Raw genomic sequence first — 23577 nt, 5'->3', positions numbered from 1 at the left:
CCCTTAAAGTGGTTCTCTACTTTGGACAAACTCTACTTGTTATAAAGGGCCCTGAACAATAAACAGATATTCAAATGTTCATGTGTTCAAACAGATATATAAAAGTTTCACCAGTAATCTGCTATAAACTGTGTTTAATTTCCCTGCAGTACTGCCACAGGGAAAATTAAAGGGGAACTCTGGTACAGAACATCTTATTCCCTATCCACAGTATAGTTGATAGGTGTCTGATCGTGGGGGGTTCGATTGCTGCCCCCCCCCCCCCCCACAATCTTCTGCCCCGGCTCTCTCCTGACGACCACGGCATAAAGCAGTGGCCGACACGCCCCCTCCATGTATCTCTATGGGAGAGCCGGAGACCCACGACTGCTGTGTCTCCTGCTCTCACATAGAGATACATGGTCGACAGTAGTCCGTGCACGGAGTCAAGGTTGCTCCATGCATGGAGAGAGCCAGTGTGTCAGGCAGGATATCGCAGGGGAGTCGCAGCGGTTGGATACCCCCTGCGCGATTAGAGACTTATCCCCTACCCTATGATGTTCTGTGTCTGAGTTCCACTTAAAAGGGGTATTCAAAGTTGTTTTGTTAGAAATGTAATGTACTCAGTCTGGGGGTGGGGGGGTGGTGCTATAAAACTAATAATTTCTTCCTTGCTTCTGCCCCCATCCTTCCCCTGGAGCCATTCCTGTTACACGGCGCTTGTGGTGTTTGGGGTGCGACACTGCTGCGGCTGCTGATTGGGTGGTACATGCGCTGACCCCAAACACCACAAATGTTGTGCAACAAGAATGCTTCTGAGAGAAGGATGGGAGCGGAGAAAATAAGGTAAGTTAAACTTTTTTATGTCCCCCCCCCCCCCCCCCCACTTCAGGCTTAACACCTTAAGTTAATTAAAAAATATAACTTGGAATACCACTTTAAGTATTGCACATTGTCCAGCAGGTTGTCTGTGTAGTGGAGAAGATTTGTTTTGTTTGTTTGTTTATTTTTTGTTTTTTTTAATTAACTGCTTTGAACTCTGAGCAAAAAAAAGGGTCACTGCCTTTATTGTCTCTTTTCTTTTCATGAAAAAAATGTCCATATGACCACATTAACTATTATAATCGCTTTGTGATCATGGTGGATATGAACATTTTAGAACAATTTATTCTAGCTGCAAAGGTAAAATATGGTCTAGATGGATGCTCTAGCATATTAGTAGGGGAAGTTACTGCTATGTGCTTACTGATATTGTAATAGACAAGACCATGATATAAAATGAAAATGCCATTATTTTTAGCTCATGTAAAACACAGAGCCTACCATCCTCATGTGCGGCCTTTATCACATTGTAAGGACTTAACTATTCAAAACTGATGTCTTTGCACTCAATAGAGAAACTACAATTTGCAGAAATACAGCTATTTCACTGCAGTTGTAGGAAAGAAATGAGTTTTATCTATACAGATATGAAAAAAATGCAATCTGGCTTAAAAACATGTATAAATTAAATCTCTTAAGTCTAAGTAAACCTGCTTTCACTCTTAACCACATCAAGGTTGAATATGCAAATCACCAGACAACGCTCCTTTAGCAATCTCATGGAACCATCATTAGCTCTATATATATATATATATATATATATATATATATATATATATATATATATATATATATATATATATATTTCTTCCATACCATTAAAAATATTGGCACTGGTTATCCAGTTGCACCTTTCAAGAGCTAGGTAGTAGGTGTGTTTAAAATAGTAAAGCTGAGCAAGAGTAAGAATCTGAGTGACTTTAATGAGAATTTAATGGTGATGGCTAGACGACTGGGTCAAAGCATTTTCATGGTGGGTCTTGTGGATTGTTCCCAATATGCAGTGGTTAGAACCTAAGGAAAGATAACCAGTTAATTCACATAATAGTCATGGATGCCCCAGGCTTATTGATGCACAGGCTGAGCATAGATTTGCCCATCTTGTCCTATTTGTAAATAGATCTACTGCAAACCAAGTTGTCCATCATAGAGGGTAAACCTAAACTCAGGCATCCCTCTATTAGCTAGACCCACTAGTCACTCACAAAGAGCAGCTGTCACTCTTATAGACTTGGCACATCCATGTAATGTATTACATAGTGGGTCATTCAATTAAATGACCCTGAAGCTGAAACATATGGCAAGCTGCAGTTCCAGCCCAGTTGATATTGGCAAGGATTTCAAAAGGCGCACCTGCAGCCAACTTTATGTGCACCAGCTTTATGTGGAAAAGGTATATTGATGAGACAATCCCTAATAACTTCATATTAGAGAAAAAAGAATGTTTCAGAATGTTTTTCTAATGCTTAGTATGCAAAAGGTTGTCCATAGATTGTGCTAGTTTCTTTAATACAACTAAAATAAGTGTAACTATAGAGAGTACAGAGGTTTCAATCAAATCTAGACCTTGGTGCCTGATTGGGTCCAATGGCTTCTTTACCATATAAGAAAATAACAGTACCATAAATGGAATGGAATATTTTGGAGTCTTGGTAAATACTGTATATTGCATTGGGGCCCAAGAGCTGAAGTTATAAAATATACAACTATATTATTCTCTAAAATTTTCCAATTGATATTAGTACTTTACTTAGCAGACATAAGACTAATATTTCCACCAATATTAAAGCGTACCCGTCATCAAACCATATTTTCTGAATTCCATAATTACTCCTAACACCCCTCCTGCCCATAACAAAAATTTCTGAGCTTTAAAAATCTCTGTATCATACCTTTCCCCTTGCTCACATTGGGGTTTATTTACTAACATGATCCCAACTCTTTTTTCTCGGGTTTTGCACCCAAATTGTGTCGCACGTTCCATGGCACACAATTTGCGACAAAAAAACCCAAAACCCTCCATTTTACAAGAAAAAACAAACAGTGGGCGTGGTCCTGGCAAAATGGGTGTGTCCCCGACAGTTTTGAAAAATCCCAACATATTTACTAAGGTTTCCACAGAAAATGTGGTGTATTTGAGCTGAGGAAAACCCCACAGATCAGAACAGTTGTAAAAAAAGCAAAACGTAAGGAAAAGTGCAAAATGTAGGGAAACCTTAGTAAATACTTTGGGAAAGCTTCCTGTCGGAAATCAAACCCACAAAGAAAACTACACTCCACTCTTAGTAAATAAACCCCATTGTGTGAGATCCTGGCAGGAGAAAGTGGGTCTTCCCCAGCAGGCACGACGTCACTGAAGCCTGCGAGAGCTGGACCTCACCATGCTCCGCACGCACTTCCTGAGTTCGGACTTCTGCAAGCCCAGGTGGAGTCAGGAACAGAACAGAGCTGCCTAGTCGCCGCTTTTTCAATCACGTTAATAACATATAAAGGTTGAGAATTTTAACAGCAAGTAAATAGCAAAGTGTCTTATAATTACATAAGGAAAGATTTATTAAAAGTTTAATTTGGTGACAGGAACTCTAACTAAATGAAATTTAAAAATTACTTGTACATTGTATTTCTGCTGTGATCATTCCGTTATAATCTTCTCATATCTGTTAGTTATCAAGATTAACGTTTATTACTTAACCTTTCATTTAAATTTCTACAGAATTCATCGAAGTCTTCACAGGCACCCTCTCCGTGGGGAGGCAATGGAAAGTAAGTGCTTTTTTTTCTCTTTTAAGTGGCCCTTCATAAAAATGAATTATTACTGAGTAAAATACAACATTGATGGTAAAGGAATGAAGGTCACTTCTCAGGTTAAAGACAAATATATCAGAAAGTCAAAGTCAAGAATCAGCTGCCCAAAATGTCTGAAAAGTTAATACGGGTGGCTTTAGAATTCTTTAACAATTTGGTCCTTAAACCAAATAATAGTCATAAAAGTCCTGTTAATTAGATAGCAAGTACAGTGTCATTTCAGAAAGTCAAAGTAAAGTTAACCTCCACAACCGAGATTCTTCAGCGATTGGTTCTGTAATGAAAGACCAATGAATAATTAATTCCTATATGGTCAGGGCTGTGAAATAAAGCTGAACTTATATCTACTGGGAAAATGTGGAGAGGCTTAATTGCCCAATTATCAAAGTAATCAATCTTTATTTTAATGATAATATACCTGAAAATAATGTGCAAAATTAATAAACCACCATTACCTTCCAGCGATTGATGATGAAGAGGTAAGACATTGTGTAGCCCACAATTAATAGACCTCTAGATCTTCCATTGTTGCCTTCATTAATGAAGTACAGAGGGAAATATAAACCTCAGCTGTGGATACAGTGTCCAAGCTATCTATTAAAGGGAAACTGTAAACCAGATTAACTGGCATTAATCAATCTTTTTGAACACATTTTGAAGCTCTTTAAATAGGCACTGTTTTTTCAACAAACTTTGCATAAATCAATTGCACAAGCCAATGTAAGAAACTTAAAATATATATTACTGAGAGAAAAATGCTTTTAATTCCATTTCAATCTCTTCATCACTCCATCCCCCCCATCTTTCATTCACTGTATTATAAATTATGTGCTGTGTTTATTAGACAGACTAACAATTAACTGAGGGATCAAGTTACATGCTGTCCATAAAAGTGGGAGATGAGGGGAGAGAGCCAAAAGCTAAATTGCAGAGACATAAAACAAGAGCTTATTGCGTGTGTTAGATTTTATCCTGATGTACAATATTGACCAAAAAGTCCTTTAGCGGTAAAAGGGTGTTTCCATTTCATGTGATGATTACATATAGTTATTTATTCTTCCCACAAAGAGCACAGCTCCTGTACACTACGAAGGTTGTATTGCATTTCTCCACCAGTCAAATAAATGCAGTTCAGTTGGTGCCGAAATAAATGTTAGATGTCATACCAAGCAAGCAATGAAAGCAACAAATCAACATCAAAGCTACCATGCTAAACTAGCCCAGATTTATAAAGCTAGAATTATGACATTTATACATTGTATTAGAGACTGTTAATTCAAATATTGTTTGTTGAAAAAAAGTAAGAAAGATAATAATTGCATTGAGGGATATTTGGATTGTTAACAATGGATTCCTCCCATAATTGCGGGACACAAGCTTCGGCATACACATCACAGCTACAAACGTAGATTAAAATTGGCTCCAACGATTCTGTTTCTGATAAGTGAGATACAAAGAGGGCTGGCTTTCTTCTGGGAGCTGAATTATCAAGTATAATTCAAAAGCTGTTTCTACAGCTCTGACATCCTGCTGTCTGTGTGTATGAGAGAAAGCCTGTTAATATCTAGCGGGTTTCTGGCACCGGGAAATTGCTAATCACCTTGTCTAGAACTAAATGCACCTCTGTAATCAGCATTAGTTCTGCACCAAACACATGCCTTTAAAAATTTCTAAACAGTATGGAAGGATTCATCCATAATTACAGACAATTTCCCTTTACCATTTCTGAAGGAATTGTTAGTAATTCTTCCTTGCTTTCTGCAGACAATAATACACAGCGGGGGTCTTTATGAATTGCACTTTGACTATTGCGTGGACCATATTTGTCAGAAATTGCCATTGTGGTATTCCCAAAATGTTCAAATAATAGGCTTTGTATTATCTGCTGAGACTTTTTTTCTTCTTCTTGGCTACTAGTAGCACTGATAGAATTTGGCAGCAGGTAGAAATTCATTATAACTATGAGATACCAGAGATTTCTTTTTCTCCTCTTTTCGTTAGCTCTTTTATAAAATGGAAAAAGCAGAAAATAATAAATTACCCCTTAGAGTGATGATTATTTTTTTTTATTTTTTTATTTCACCTTCAGGTACTGTTATTAAAAATAAAAAGCAAAACCTTTTAGCAAGTGAATCACCTATATTCAAACATGAAATCTACGGGGAAAAATGACAAAACAACAAAGTATTATTATTATATTGAAAAGAGGCGCCATGCTGCAATGTATTATACTTGTTTGTTTGGATTTGGATTTTTATTTTCGAATATTGTGTGTACAGTATGTTTGACTACCTGTGTAGTTGTTGTGAGAACATACATTGTATACATGTAGGAGGGTACCCTAGTGATATTATTTTCCATAAAAAATGTCTTCTCAAAGCAGAATGTTTGGAAGAAATTGGAATGCAGATGTATTAACTGTTTCCAATGTAAAGCTTGACAATTGGCGCACTAGATTTAAAGGGGGTTGAATACTTAAGATCTACTCTGTACAAAACATCAAATTACATGAACAAGAATCTGCATATAGTAAGTACATAACTTCTTAAGTCTACATGGGCAACCAACAGGGCTATTAAAGACATATTAAAGATGTTAACATTAGTCACTTGTCTACAGCATCAGCAATAAATGTTTGACTGAGGGAAGTCAGACCACTGGGCGCTCCATAGATTTCTAAATCAAGACCTGTGTTCTCTGTCAGTATATGGCACAGTAAGTGAGCATGCACAGCAACTTAGTACAACTATAAGGAAGGTTTGGAATATCCAAGCGCTCTCCCATGGATAGGAGAAAAATTTAGACATCTGGAATACTCTTTTTTATCCACTACAGAGAAAATATAACACAGCAAATTGCATTGTGCTACAAATACTAAATACATAAAAAATATTAACCCCTTAAATCGTACCCGTCAGATCCAACATTTTTTTATATATATATCCCTCAGTATCTAATCCTGACCATGTACATCAAATTTTTATGTGTCTAGCACCTTTATTTACTTTTTAATTACACTTTTAATTTAGCTCACTAGTCTGAATTCCTCTCAAAGTGAGGGGGCATGGCCTCACTATGCAGGTCTCCGCTCCCTCCCTCAGAATGCTGTCTGCTCATATCTCCCCTGCATTAGCATAACTACAACTCCCAGCTTGTCCTCATTGACAGTAGTGGGACACAAGCTGACTGTGGGATGATTTTTCCTCCAGCTGTGAGCCCTGTACTCACAGCTGTCAATCAAGGAAGTGGGTCCATGACATAGGTGATGACGCATGGACACAGCTCAACTGTTTTTGTATCTGACAGTGCCCATTTAAGGCAAATTCACCGATGTGGTCTAAAATAGCAGATGAACCTCAACCCCAAGTGCAGTTGTGCACTGTAAGCTGGGGTAGAGGTCCTGCATTTATGGACCACAATATAGGTTCACTACTGTTGTAGATGTAACAATGACATTAACTAACCCTCAAAACTGATGTTAAAATTGAGACATTAGCCAGTATATCCTTATATTAAGGACATACCTGAGCCCGCACACCAACGCCAAGGTTTCTCAGATGGTACGGGTCCTAACAACTAACCTACCTGTGCATGATAGGCAAAACCAGGAACCAAATTACAGCAGCATTAGGCCTAGGCTTGTAGACTGCTCCCAGGTTAGCTCCAGTGTGACTATGCACACATACAGTGGGAGAGGGGAGGCAGGCTACAAGCCCCACCCTAGTTGGCTAGATATAGTGCCGGCCTCACAGGTGAAACCTTAATGCTACCCAGTATGATAAAAAAGGGTGCATTAGTATAAACTTTAGACATGAAACAACTTACAATTGCGTGGTCTGCAATGGCAAGAGATACTCAACCCCAAGTGCAGTTGTGCACCTATACTGGGGTGGAGCTCCTGCACTTGTGGTCCGTTGCTATGGGCGATCCCCAGCATGAAAATATGCATACAATGGAGGATGCCTGCAAATGGTCACAAGTACCACAAAGGCATCCTACACATGATAAACGTGTGGATGCATGAAATTTAAACATTAGACAAATTCACTGATGTGGTCTAAAATAGCAGATGAACCTCAACCCCAAGTGCAGTTGTGCACTGTAAGCTGGGGTAGAGGTCCTGCATTTATGGACCACAATATAGGTTCACTACTGTGGTAGATGTAACAATGACATTAACTAACTCTCAAAACTGATGTTAAAATTGAGACATTAGCCAGTATATCCTTATATTAAGGACATACCTGAGCCCGCACACCAACGCCCAGGTTTCTCAGATGGTACGGGTCCTAACAATTAACCTACCTGTGCATGATAGGCAAAACCAGGAACCAAATTACAGCAGTGCCCATTTAAGGACTGAGCGTTTTTCCACTTTTGCACTTTCATTTTTCCTCCTTATCTTTTAAAAATCAAAACCCTTTCAATTTTGCACCTAAGGATCCATATGATGGCTTGTTTTTTGCGCCACCAATTCTACTTTGTAATGACTTCAGTCATTTTACCCAAAAATCTACGTTGAAACCAAAAAATAAATCATTGTTTTACAAAATTTAAGAAAAAATTTAATTTTGTAACTTTGGGGTGCTTCAGTTTCTACGCCGTAAATTTTTCTGTAAAAATTACACATTGGCCCTCATTTACTATTGCAAACCCAACATGTTTTGTCGGGTTGTGCGCCAGATTCTGTCGCATTGCCCCTGAAATTCTGTCTGTGGCAGATTTTGCGCCAGAAATACAGTGGAAAATAAATTGTAGGGAATTAAAACCCACAAAGAAACCTACACTCCACTTTTAGTAAATAAGGGCCATTATCTTTATTCTGTAGGTCCACATGATTAAAATGAGAAATTACTTATATAGGTTTGATTTTGTCTTACTTCTGGAAAAAATCATAACTACGTGCACGAAAATTAATACAGTATGTTTAAAATTGTCATCTTCTAACCCCTATAACGTTTTTACTTTTCCACGTACGGGGCGGTATGAGTGCTAATTTTTTGCGCCATGACCTGAAGTTGTTAGTGGTACCATGTTTGTATTGATTGGACTTTTTGAACGCTTTTTATTCATTCTTCCATTATATAAAAAGTGACGCAAAATGCGTTATTTTGTACTTTGTTTTTTTTTTTCCGCCTATGCCATTGACCGTGTGGTTTAATTAACTATATGTTTTTATAGTTCGGACATTTACGTATATGGTGATACCACATATGTTTATTTTTTATTTACACTGTTTTTATTTTTAAATGGGAAAAGGGGGGTGATTCAAACTTTTATTAGGGGAGGGTTTTAAATAATCTTTTTTTAGCAATGTTATAGCCTCCATAGGGGACTATAACATGCATTATATTGATCTTTCATACTGTTCAATGCTATGGCATAGCATAGCATTGATCAATGTTTCTGCCACTTGACTACTCCTGCCTGGACATCAACCCGATCGGCGATGTCCGGCATTAGCCGTGGGTCTCGGCTGCTTATAGCAACCGGGACCCACCATCATAACTCATCATACCTCGCGTCATACCTCGGGAGCAAGGGGTTAAAAAAGTATGTCAACACCCTTTTATTGCATTATATCAGTCCTTTTACAAATATATAAAAATTTCATATTTTTTCATTTGTTTCTTTCAGGAATACCGAGACCCCTTCTCCAATGTCACTGAGTCCCTCTCCCGCAAGTTCTGCTGGAAATAACAGTGTGGTTCCGGGTTCTTCTTCTACAGGCACAGTATCTATCCCACAGCGAATCCACCATATGGCTGCCAGTCACGTTAATATCACCAACAATGTCTTGCGTAGTTATGAACACTGGGACATGGCAGAAAAGCTTACAAAAGAAAATAAAGGTATGTTCATTTAATTGTTTACAAGTATTGTTATTAAAATCAGGTAAAATGAAGGTTATTAGTAGAGATGAGCGAACTTACAGTAAATTTGATTCATCATGAACTTCTCGGCTCGGCAGTTGATGACTTTTCCTGCATAAATTAGTTCAGCTTTCAGGTGCTCCGGTGGGCTGGAAAAGGTGGATACAGTCCTAGGAGACTATTTCCTAGGAATGTATCCACCTTTTCCAGCCCATGGGAGCACCTGAAGGCTGAACTAATTTACGCAGGAAAAGTCATCAACTGCCGAGCCGAGAAGTTCGTGACAAATCGAATTTACTGTAAGTTCGCTCATCTCTAGTTATTAGTGAGACTGAAATCCATTATGAATCCATTATGTTATATATCATATTTATCTGTTGGTGATAATGATGGGTAACACGAGGATTACATCCTGGTTTGAATTAAATGAAAACTGTCAGCCTGTACACCCACACTAAACCCAATACTATGGGTTATAGTGTGGGTGAACAGGAGTCTAACAAGGGGTCACTTACCTAAATATGTCCAGTAGGTCCTGAGATATGTCCCCCAGAAGAACCTCTGCTGAATTCACAAAGCCATGTCCCCTGCAAAGCCTCATCCCCCTTTTACTGAATTCAGCAGAGGATCTTCTGGGAGACATATCTCAGGACCTACTAGACATATTTAGGTAAGTGACACCTCGCTGGACTCCTCTTCACCCTTACTATAACCCATAGAGTTTTCCTGTAACTATACCAATTTTTTGTACAATAATCAGTTTGGCCAACAGAGTTTGGTGGTTTACATAATTATATTTATATGAAGAAGTAGTATGTGTTTGCATGAGCCCTCCATATCTGCTCTTTACCAAGATGGCTAATGAAAGGGAAGGCCACAACATATACTACAGTGTACAGTGTACGTACAATACATCATATAAGATGTACTGTAATAACTTTCTCCAATCATCATGTTTCTTAAGGGCGGTTCAGTTAGTGCAGGTTTTAACAATGATAAAGGTTGCTAGACCTCAGAACCAGGCTTCACCTTTAGCAGTCGCCTTTCCTGGGTCCTAACTATGTCTCCCAGTACTAAGATACCACCAGGACATATGGTAGGGCAGAATAGTAGGACCAGTCAGTAGTCACTGAGAAAAATCATGCAAGCTTGCATCATATGTCAAAAGCGATAACAAATGGCAACTCACCATTATATTTCCAAAGCCAATGAGAGTAGTAGTCTGTTGGGGCTTTAATGGCTTTAATAAGAATGGCTTTAATAAGGTCCACAAAACAAACACAGAACATAACACAGATTTACTGAAATAGCTGACAACAACAGGACCAGAATACCCAGTAGGTAGAAACAATCCACCAGAAAAACTTCCAAATTCAAATGCTAAACCCACATAACAGTCAAACCAACACATGGTGGCAGAACAGTAACCAAAATTAACATGAGCAGCACCTGAGGCTAAAAGCTTGACCCTTAAATGACTAAGGCATCACCTAAAACCATGCACAACAAAAACATGGCATGGATTATTATTCCAAAGTGACATGTATTGCCTGAAACTTTACACCTCCATATCTTCTTCAAGTTATTTTTGCTTTGTTTTAATATAATGCCATTTACTGAGCCAAGATACAAAGCATGGGCTAAACCAGAGGTGTCAACTACTAGTTTGTCAATATTTTGTAGGCTTTTATCACTTCATTTCCAATTGTGTTTCATATGGTACATTTTTTTTTTTAGATTTTAACAAGATAAAAAAAATCAGTTAGCTTGATCTCAAATTGCATCTTATAAATGACATAATTATAGGCTTTATACCCATTTGTTAATCGGTAGTAGTAGTTATTCAGAATGGCTTTAATAAGGGCTCGAGTACCCCTTTAAAACTCCCATGTAAACCTAGCAGCATTTCCACAGTGGGGTGTTTTGATGTTAAAACAAATTATTATGAATCTAGCAATTAGCACAGTTTGTTATAGTGCTAAACATCTAGCCTGAAATTAATTAAAATATAATATTACAGAAAAATGAATGCACACCCAGAGAAATAGGACTTTCAATGTTTTAAGTCTTAAATCCCATTTATTGAAAATATTTTTTAGAAATATTCTGTTTATATGCAAATATTAGTGTGATTAATTGATATGTTGTAAATAATAACAAAACAATTACAATTAGTTGTGAAAGAGAAGTATTGTTTGTATGAAGCCGTAAAGGTGTTAAAGGAATAATCTAGCATTTAACAACATATCCCCTGTCTACAGGATAGGGGATAAGTGTCTGACTAAAGGGGGTCTGATCTTTGGGATCCCTGCAAACTCTAGAATCGGGCCACTAATCTTCCAGCTGCATGCATTTTTTATGGGAGCGCCAGAGATACACAAGCGTTGTACTTGTGTATCTCTGGCACTCCCGTAGAGAATGCATGGAGTGCATGCTGACCCCACACTCAATGCAGCAAGGAGATTCAGGGCCTTATTCTGGAGATGGCGGGTGGTCCCAAAGGTCACACCCATCACGAACGATTACTTACCTCCTATCCTGTGGATAGGGGATAAGTGTTAAAGAGGAACCGCCATTATGAAAAACTTTTTACATTTTGTAGTATTATTGATTAGATGACTTTTTTTCAATATACATTTATTTAAAAAGAAAATAAAATTTAATAAAATTTTTTAAATGAAAACATCCACCACTAGGGATCATCTAACTTCATGCAGACAAACTACTCTGTATTTTGCAGCATACTGAATACCGTCCATAAAGTGTGTTGGTATCCAGTATAGGAAATCACCATTGCACCACTATAGCCTTCAGATATTCCTAAAGGACAACTCCCATGAAGGGAGTTGTAGTTTTGCAACAGCCGGGGATACAATGTTTGTAAAACTCTGTTTTAGAGCGGTGTATTCTCCAGCCGTGTGCCTTCAGCTCTTGCAAAACTGCAGGCAAAGCATGTGTGGTCATGTTGAGAGTTGTAGTTTTACAACAGCTGGGGGTACAATCTTTGTAAAACTCTGTTTTAGAGCTGTGTATTCTCCAGCTTTGTGCCTCCAGCTCTTGCAAAACTACAGACAAAGGATGTGTGGGCATGCTGGGAGTTGTAGTTTTGCATCTCCACCTGATGCAAAACTACAACTTTCTCTGATTCCTTAATTACAAAGAAGCTGATCAGATATTCAGGAGTCTGTGAAAGCTGAATGACACACATAGTGAGAGCTATGTTGATTACCATCCAGCTTTACTAGGAACAGATAGGTAGAAAATGTATGCATAAAAACTTCTGTGCAGTGATTTGTAGACTCCCAGACTAGTCACCACAGTGAGGGAGAGAGATGGACAAGCCCCCTCCAAACGCAAGAAGAAAAAGCAAGTGAGCAACATATAAATTATATTTGTTAGGGATATATAGGTCCTAGACACATGATAATAATATGTACATGATAATATGTAACATCTCACTTTTTTGGCACTATGACAGGTATGCTTTAAACACTGTACCCCTTTATTAATATTAATTAGTTATTTGGTTATACTAAGGGCAAATATATAAAGCTCTGTGCAGTTTCCAGTATTATTGGACAAGGTCACTTTGGGCAACAAAGATCCTGGTTCTGTTACAATTAGACTCACAAGTCCTATAAAAGACAAAAGAGCACAATGGCTCCTTCATTGTGAAGGTCCCAGAAGTTGGACCATCTTGAAGGGTGACCACCAATACCTTTTTATGTCTGGGAGAATCACTTTAAAGTGTAATGATATATCATTTAATGATATATCATGTGTGTGCAGTTGCAATAATGAGATTTAGGTTTTTCTTTTCAAGGAATATCCTTTTACTCAGGTATGGCCAGATTTTTAGTACATTATGCTGTAGGTAGAAAAATAGAATGATAACCTCACAATTTCCTGTACCTGGTTTTAATGGGTTACAATATTCAGAAATTGCAGCACAATCATTTTCTGTGATTTTACATGGTCTTTGGCCTAAATGGTATAAATAGAGGGGGAGGGTCAGACCCTCTGGACCCCACCAATTTGATACAGAGTTATAGAACACATTTGTGTGTATCTGGCACTGCAGTTCAGCAAGATCACTTAAATGGGTAAAGCTTCCTTTTTGTCATTATATATTATTCTCACTTTTTCTGTAACTTTGCTATTTCTGAAAAGGTTGAGCATTATAAAATTACATCATGGTTGTCATATTATGGGGACTTAGGGGTGATGCCTTATCACAGAAGAGCCCTATCCTAATTTTGTTAAATTAAAGCAAAGTATGTTTGCATAATAGTAAAAAAGAAAAGATATATGAAACTTTTAGTAAAGGCCCAAGCTCTGTTTGTAATCACTGTGTAATGTTGTCAAATGAAATACAGTTGTTCTATGGTAAATCTAGTCAGGTGGTAATGAAGAATAAATGCATTGTTTACAATACCCATCTGTTTTGCTATTCAGCACATTTATCATGAGCAAGTGGAGGCTGCACCATTCTCAAAGTGTTCCACCCTATCATGCTCTAATTCATAACAGTAAAAAAATGTTTAAAAAAACAATAATCATGTGTCGTCTTGGCGTATTCCTTTAACAAGTTCCCAAATGCAATAACACTGCTGTAAAGAGATTCATTATAATAGAAAACCCCTTGTAAAATGCTCTATATAAAATTAATTGAGCACAGCTTTTGTTCTTAAGGACTACCAGAGTCTGTCACAATCGGTGAATTCATGTGGGTTCTGTGTAAGTGTTTATGTTGTTGTTGTGTATCATACATTTTTTGGTGTTTTTTTTTATTTTTTTAATTCAAGCAAATGTTTTTACATGTTTTCTAGAGAAAACATCAGGAAAAACCCATTCTTACAGCTTTCTGTTTGGTTCCAGGGTGCCGTATATATGATATGAGTTAAAATACCTGACACAAACACAAGTACAAATTTTCGGAAAATATTATCTATCCCCATTATTTTTTGCAATACTTCCAAAATACATTGAAAAAAAAGTAAATGTGTAAATGCTATGTGCAAATTCACCATGCTAACGCTAATGTATGTAGGACAATCGGCATATCTGATAACCCCGTTACTAGGTTCGATGTGTACAAGACATGGAAACTACAAATTACAAAAACTCACTGAAAAAATCTTGGTCTAAAATATAACTTTTAATATGATACTATTAAAAAAGTGTTTAATATCTGCAATACATAATAAATTAATAATAATTATGTCCTCAAATTATATGTTTTGCAGATATCAAACATTTGTTTGACTTTTTAATAGTATCATATTAAATATTGTATTTTAGACCAATATTTTTTCTAAAAGTTTTTGACAATGTATGTAAAATTATTACATATTTTAACATTATATATTGTATCTTATTATTACAGAGTTCTTTCAAGACCTTAACACAGTGATGGAGCCCTTAACTCAACACAGTACCATGACTGACCTGGTCCGCTATGTTCGACAAGGACTTCACTGGCTACGCATTGAATTTCAATTATTGTAGTGTCTGCTTTACCCGCCATCACACATTCTCCTACATTCTACCTCTACCAGCAAAAAAAGACTTTGGCTGGTGGAAATCCACTCATTACCTTGACGTCTAATTTTTTATATAATGTCTGTTGGAAGTGGATTTTCCCTTCATTGGAAATTCAGATCACATTGTAGCATTAACCAATTCAGCCATTCATTTTCCAAATCTTTAATATGCCTTTTGTCTCTTGGATCCATTCCTATGTGCTTTATGAAACGGTACATTTTTAAAGATATTATTTTTAGTCTTCACTGCCTTTACTTAAGAACATGATGCACTTTGTGAAGTTTTGGAACAAAACGTCTTCTTCATTGTGAAAGTGTTTTATGAAAACACTTTAATTGGGAAGAAATATTTGAAGTATTATGTTTAATGGAGCTTTGCGGCTTTCTTTGCTAAGAAATAGAGTGGATATTGTTTACTCTCGGTTCTTCTGTAAGGTTTACAAAATAATATATTGAATAATTCTAGAGAAAAAAAAATGAGGAATCAGTGTTATAGCCTGTGATGAAGGATTTACTCCATCAACATGATCATTTGTAATTAACTATATACTAATGAACCCCAGCAAGCCAAACGTGGCTAAAACAGCTTTACATACTGGTATTTCAAATGTGTTTCTCAAGTTCTCAGTGTTGTAGGTTTGCATGAAGATTTTAATTTAAGAATTTTCCCAAAAATATATTATAGGAAAGCAAAAAGGGTTAGATTTACCTGCAAGTACTAAACAGGCTTTGTTGACATTATAACATGATCTCAGATTACTTAATCCTCCTTTCCACTATCTGTTTTTTGCAACACACATGAACAAATAGGATCAATAGACAGGTTAAACATTAGAGAACCCTTTAAAAAAAAAAAGTTTATTTGCGCAGGGTCACAGGTCATGGTCATCATAAGCAGTACAAAGGGTGGTATTTCAAGAAAGGGGAGGTACTTTTGGAAAGCTATTTAAAACATCACATGTTATATGTAAATTTAGAGGCACAAAAGTAAAAAGAATAACTTATCAGGCTATAAATAACAGATTGAAACAACTGCTAAGGTCTTAGAACTTTTCTCCTGCCAATATGAGAGAGGAGGGGGGGGTTAGGTTATCTACGAATAACCTACCAAACTATACATGTCAATAGAATTAATAAAGAAGTATCATTACAACCTCACCTATGAAACATCACAATAGAGCAGACGAGGACACATCTCTCCTCTCCCTCTTTAAGTATGCAAAATATGTAATCATTTTGAAGAAGAATGTAGGAGGTATTTTTACATTATATTATACTATGTACATGGTTGTCATAATTGCAAGCAGGGGTGAAGAGAAGGGTAGGAGTGAGGTGCTGCCCCCTCCATGTGGATAATGTTGGATCTTTTCTAATTTCTATACTGCGTATTAGTGTCATATTGCCATGAAGAAGGAAGGGCAATAGTTGGGAGTGATGTCATGCCTTGAACAATAGCTCAATTTTGAATATCAGCGGGATGTCTAGATCTGAGTATATATATATATATATATATATATATATATATATATATATATATATCTTCAAGATCAGTAACACAGAAAAAGTCTTGTCCAGCTCACCTGTGCTCTGCACCCAGATCCCAGTGTAACCTCCACAGTAACACAGTATCAAAGAAAAAAGGGTCTTGGATCCAGCTCTTGGATAAAAGAACTAACAAAGTTTATTACAGCAATATGAAAAATAGATCCATCCAGCAGTGATAGATGCAAAACAGTAATGGAAAAACTGTTGCCATAGGCACACTTTACATGTTTCAGGCTGCATTCGCTCTTAGTCGTGATTGAGATTAATTCAATTTCCCTTACTATTTTGTATATTTCACTACTTGGTGGATCTATTTTTTTATATTGCTGCAATACATTTTGGAAGTTCTTTTATCTAAGCACTAAATCCAAGATCTTCAAGATCAGCAAAACCATTGATGGTGATTCACCTTCCTGAGTGCATGAACTACAGCTCAAAGAAAAACATCCATATGTTTTTTATTTATTATGAAGTTAGGGCCTTGAGTTTTCTCCCTTTTTTGCTGAGTCATAGCAGAGATGTCATGAAATATTGTAATGTTAGAGTCTGCATATTGAATAGATTTAACATCTCTAATTTGTCTTGGAAGATGAGAATGTGGAAGGCCAATCTCTTGGAGGGCCTGTTGACTTACTGCTTGATCTCAGTGCTCTGTGGACCCTCTCTATTATCAGGGTTGGGATATAATCTTGTATTAGGAAAGAGTATCACATTTCTTGTACGGCTTTGGTGCCCTACTTTCTGGAATTCTGTGGAAGTGGAAATTAATGCATCACCCTCTATTTTCCTGGTCTTTCAAAGAGCGGTAGAGAGAATTCAGATGAGATTGACAGGAAGCAAAACATTTTAAAATGGGAAAATGGCGTTTTTCGAGTTCTCAAGAGTTTTATCTCTATAGCTGATCTGATAAATCTCTTGTTTGATTTCCACAAGCTCATTTATAGTTGGAGTATTTGTTTTGAGGAGAAGTTGTTTAACAAAAATTTTAGCAAAAACAACCACTGAGAAGTGTGTGGCTCAATCGTCATCACCTTCCCAGCCAGAGGATTCTTGGTCATCCACTGCTTTATTCAGTAGGTCAGTGCAGGAAAGTTTGGGATCTTGAGGAATTTGTTCATATCATCTTCAGCAGTCAAACTCATGGGGGATCCTGCACATTATAGATGATCTTCACAAAGCCTGTGCCTAAAAATAAAAAAATATATATATCAGTTATCAGGATAGGTTGCTGTGGTGATCGAGAAAAAATACAAGCAGGGTCCGAAAAAGTAACAGAAAGAAAAAGAATGGTCTCCACTAAGCATTAGAAATGTGATTGCATAGTTGGTGATTGGGAATTGCATATTTCTAAAGTCACGTGTGTGCCATTTGTGAGTGGTCCCTGTGGGAAATGCAGAGAAGAGCAGTAGGGCAGAAGGTTCAGTACGGTGGAAGGTAGCTATCTAAAATAGATATGCTGTATAGAGTATGTAGCCCCTTTCTTGAAAGGTGATGAGCAATAAATTTAAATGGGACAAAAAAACGTAAGTGTATGATGGGAATAATGGGGGAGATTTATCAAAACCTGTTCAGGGAAAGAGTGATGCAGTTGCCCATAGCAACTAATCAGATTGTTTCTTTCATTTTTAATGAGGCCTGTGAAAAATGAAAGAAGTGATCTGATTGTTTGCCATGGGCAACTGCACCACCCTTCCTCTACACAGCTTTTGCTAACTCTCCTCCAATGACTCCAAATGTCCCAGAGCAAATTAGGTCAGGTCTCTTGTGTTTCATGACTAGGACCATGGGTCTTTTACTGTTACCCTGTGCATCGGTAAACTGTATGGCAGAAAGTTCTCAATAGTATTAGCAGCTGGCTTTGTGGTGTATGGCACTGTTGGGGTATAGTACCAACCTACCAGGAGGAAAGGAGATGGACTGCTTGTAAACATTGGAAGATGGCATGTTGGTGCTGGCAGCACACTGATCAGTCAGTCATCAATGCAGAGAATTGGCTGCGTGACAGACAGCTTCTTCTTGAGGCTGTCAGTGTGAAGTAGGACAGCAGCCATTGTTTAGGCAGTCCTAAGCTGAACAGTAGTGCCCCTGGGGTTGTCAAAGTGGCTGAAGACTCCCCTGTTTTCTTTGTCGGCTGCCAATTAAAAATGATGCAGGCAACCTAACTGTGGTCCTAGAGAGCTGGTAAAGATGTTAAAACTATCTAGGGAGCATAAGGACCCCCGATCTGTGAAGAACCTTGCATTTTTGGGGGTGCAGATTAAAGATATGAGTGTAATTAGTCACCGGTCTGCAGGAGCTATAGATGAGCACATCTGCTCAGCTTGGCTTATTAGAGGTCATTTTTGACAAATTGTGGGATAGCGCATAGTATATCTTACTTTACTTTTGATACATCCAAAATCTGTTTAAATCAGTCCTGAAATAACCCACCAACAGAGAATGGAGATGTGTGGGGCATGTAATAAATTACATTACTATGCATATAGATCAAATCATTGCATAATTTTGTTTTGCACATGAGATTGATTTGCTCCTAGGTATACCTTTTGATATTACTGTACAGCATTTACAGTACTTTAAAAAGTGCAATGTCATTTAAGTCAATGAAGTTGTGGTAATCGAAATATCTAGTTAATAGGATGTCTTCTTAGCATCTAGCGAGCAGGAACAAGCAGTTCCACCAAATCTCTGCAATACTTTTTATGTATTATGTATTATTCATTTTTGCCAAAGTAATCATATCAATGTTGAAATGTAATGTTTTCATTGTATTATATACTACAGCAGTTGTTACTGCAGATGCCATATCATATACCTCTTTGTTTCTGACTAAGAGTTGACCTATGATGAAATATTACATTAACTATTTTTAATGGTACGGCCACACACTGCAGAAATGTTGATTTTTGATCATGGAAATCCACAGCATTTGCACAATGATTCTGCATCATCAACTGCACACCAAATCGTACAGATTTGCAATTGCAGATTTACTGATGATTGTAATAAAATTTGAAATAAAAATTACAACATTCTTCAAATCTGCTGTTTATCTATTGGCAGCCAAATCTAAAAACACCTGTGGATTTATTGTGGAGGTCAACTTCTCCAAGTCAATTTCTGTGCAGATTTTTTTCTGCAGCTTGAGGTTTAGACTTTGGAAATCTCATCCACTTGGCTACAACTGTAAATGCAATGCAGAAAATCTGCAGTAAATACTGCACGTGTGGCCTGTCAACAAAGTTTTGTCATATAATAAAGACATGATTTTAATCCCACATGGCTATGGTGCCCCCTAGTGTTCCTCTGACTCCTTTTCAGAACATCCATATAATGGTTCATTTCTGGTAAGGAGAAGTAGTTTCTAGAGAGCTGATTCTTATTAGTTGACCTGAACAATGTCAGGAATCATTCTGTCGCCCATGTACAGGATCTGGGTATTGAGACTAAAATATTGAGCATGTATATCCACTGGTACTGATCTTAAGAAGGGAATCAGTTTCGGGAATCAAAAGAACAAAAGAATGTGCCATAACATGATATGTAGCAACAATATGAAATTGAAATGTATTTATTTATTTGTTCAACATGGAATATCATATTTTTCCATTTTGGGTAAACCCCTTCTGATACACAAGACATTGAGATACCTACAACATAGTATTACTCCTTGAGTTTCTAGTAAATTATTTAGTTTTTTTTTTTATATTGGCTACCTCCCAGTAGAAAGTAAAAAATGAAGTTATTCAAATAAGTTATTAAAATTATTCCGTACTCATAAGTTACCTCAGTCTTCAGTTTATAAACCAAATATTCTTAATACCACACATCAAGTTTAAATTTAAATGTGATTACTCAGTGTACATGTGTAGATGTGTTGCTTAACAATAAAGCACAAAAATACAAAATGGTGAAGGGTTAGTGTTTAGGCTATTTTAGCCACATTGTCATAACACAGTATTATTTGCGTCTGTAAATTCCTAAGCCATGTCTACACATCGATTTTTGATTGATATGTAACTTTTATAATTGTAGCAATGAGGAAGTATATTAACTACTAAAGTTTTTAAGTTATGTTGCCCTGGAGCATAAAAAGCTTCTGTAGGTTTGCACTTAACACTGATGTCAACAAATCTAGTTACACCCTTCTCCCAGTTGGCAAATCAGCAATATAGTTGGATTTGCTCTATACATCTATTTACGCATTTAGTTGCAGTCAAGAAACTGGAAGATTTTCATTGATGCCTTAAGGCAAATCCTTCACTTTGTTAGATTTATGTTAATGACTACAGGAATGGCTTTACCAGAATGAGCTTGAGCATTAAGGGTTTAATACAAGGGTGTAGATGTTTCTCAAGACAGGTGTCTGTAAGCAATATAACTTTGCCTTTAAGTATCTTAATGGAGAACTATCATGCAGGACAATGTATCCCCTATCCAAAGCATAGGGGATACATGTCTGATCACAGGAGGTCTGACAGCTGGGACCCACTGCGATCTCCTGCACGGCACCCCAGCTCTCCCTGTGATTGTATCAATCCCCAGATGAAGCGGCAGCCGACATGTATCTCTATGGGATGCCAGACATACAACGTTTGGCTATCTCTAGCTCTCCCATAGAGATACATGGTAGGGGCTTGTCTGCTGCTGCTTCAAGCCGAGGTTGACTTGCTTCCCAGGGAAAGCCTGGGTCCCATGCAGGAGATTGTGCAGGGTCCCAGTGGTCGGACTCCCTGTGATCTAAAACTTATTTCCTGTCCTTTGCATAGGGGATACATTTTTCTGCATGATAGTTACACATGATATTAGGTGTAATTATAGATATATAACTATAAAATAAGAACATCCGATAATATATTTACTAAACTTATTGATCAAGTTAAATATATCAATCTTAATGTGCAATTATAATCCATTCATATTATAAACCTAAATTTTTTTGAAGACTAGTATGGCCTCTGAAATGAAGTTTCAAATTCCATAATTCACTTAGCAGCTATGGTTCAGTCCATGCTCTCAACCATATGAATGGACCCTTGCGGTGGACTACCTGCAAAATATGTTACCACTTTAAGATATAGTCAGCAACAAAAAGAGAAATGTTCCACCACTGCATATAACATTACAATTAGGCTGGCTATGCAAACTACAACCCCTGGTGAGATATAAAATCCACAATGGAAAGAATGGAGCACTCACCATACAATTTTTTCTTTAATTTTCAATCCGATAGAACAACAAGGAAATTCAACAGGGTGCATTTGTGCAGGGGGAGCGGGATGATACACAGGCAGAGGGATGATCAACAGGGCAACAAATGTTTCACACCTTTGTACAGCCAAATGAAGCGCCACAAAGGCATGAAACATTTGTTGGGCCAGAGGAAGCACCACAAAGGTGTGAAACATTTGTTGGGCCAGAGGAAGCACCACAAAGGCAAGAAACATTTGTTGCCCTGTTGATCTTCCCCCGCCTCTGTGTCATATTGCTCCCGCTCCCCTGCACAAATGCACCATATATATATATATATATATATATATATATATATATATATATATATATATCCATGTTGTCCTATTGGATTAAGGATTGAAGAAATCTTTTCCCCATTACAAATCCCTATAACAAGCATCCATAAGTTGGCTATGTCTATGGAGCCTAAAATAAGCCTGAATCATGCTAGAGATAAAGAGGAAAAAATACTCTAAGGAAAGGTTGAAAAATATCTATAATTTTCTCACCAAGATAGGCTCCAGTCTTCATTGTGCTTTGAAAGGATGAGGAGAGTTGATGCATGTACCGTGAGTGTGAACCGAGAGATGATTCTGGTAAAGTATTATAGCTAATTACCTGTTGCCTTTTGTTCAATGGCTTTTCCAGCCCAAATAATATAGCAGCCTGAGGTGATAAAATATCCATGTACTGGCTCGAGCAGTTCAATTCTGTGGCGAATGTTTGTTCCACACAGTCAAAGAAGGCATCAGATTGTGCTGGTGATAAATATGAATCAGTGTTACTGCTCAACTTGTACAAATCTGGCTCTCACTTTCCACTTTAAGAGTCTTAACAGATAGATTATACTATTGACCTGTACCTAGCTACAATAGAGTTAAGTGCATATCTCCTGTTGCATTAACGGCTCCTGCGGCAACCAAAGGAATAATCACAGCAATACAACATTTGTAGAGACTGTTTCTCTAAATTGTTAAGTACTGAAAGTGCCTGTACATTTCAGAATACAATTTACCCCTGTTCTGCCTGGCAGTTTAGCCATATTTATTATTGGTGACGGTTAGGACATTTTTCAAAAAAATGTTATGTTCTAAAATGGAAAGAAAATCCAAATATACTTCCTCGAGTTGTCATTTAAAGGTCAAGTTGTTGAAAATTCTTAAAGGGGTCCTCCGGTAGAAAACATTTTTTTTAAATCATCTGGTGCTAGAATGTTAAACATATTTGTAAATGACTTCTATTAAAAAATCTTTACCCTTCCAGTACTTTTAAGCAGCTGTATGCTACAGAGGAAATATTTTTGTCTTGTCCTCAGTGCTCTCTGCTGACACCTGATGCCCATTTTAGGAACTGTCCAGAGCAGCATAGATTTGCTATGGGGATGTTCTCCTGCTCCGGAAAGTTCCTGATACAAGACAAAAAAAAATCAAATAAAAAAGAAAATAATTTCCTCTGTAGCATACAGTTGCTAAAAAGGACTGGAAGGGTAAATATATTTTAACAGAAGTAATTTACAAATATGTTTAACTTTCTGGCACCAGTTGATTTAAAAAAAAAAAAAAAAAGTTTTCCACCGGAGTGCCCCTTTAAGGTCTCCTACATACTATAGTCAAAAGTTGGTCAAAATTGTTGACTTTGGTTGGAGTGTTTGATTTTTTGATATGTATGGGGGCCTCCAGATTCCCCATGGACAGATGATGTTGTTGCTGTGGAAAAAT

General features: G+C 37.2%; 1 protein-coding gene across 1 annotated transcript in view; it reads left to right on the top strand.

The window, feature by feature from the left end:
• Nucleotides 1–23349, top strand: part of AFF2 (ALF transcription elongation factor 2) — a 674912-nt gene extending 651563 nt beyond the window's left edge. The window contains exons 19-21 of the mRNA XM_056540361.1: nt 3575–3624; nt 9304–9518; nt 14926–23349. Of these exons, the coding sequence (XP_056396336.1) occupies nt 3575–3624; nt 9304–9518; nt 14926–15047 (387 nt within the window). The 3' untranslated portion in view covers nt 15048–23349. The remainder of the gene's footprint in view (nt 1–3574; nt 3625–9303; nt 9519–14925) is intronic.
• The last annotated feature ends 228 nt before the right edge of the window (nt 23350–23577 follow it).

This window comes from Hyla sarda, chromosome 9, assembly GCF_029499605.1.
Source record: "Hyla sarda isolate aHylSar1 chromosome 9, aHylSar1.hap1, whole genome shotgun sequence".
NCBI classification, from domain to species: Eukaryota; Metazoa; Chordata; class Amphibia; order Anura; family Hylidae; genus Hyla; species Hyla sarda.
This window is presented reverse-complemented; position numbering and strand designations above follow the sequence as displayed.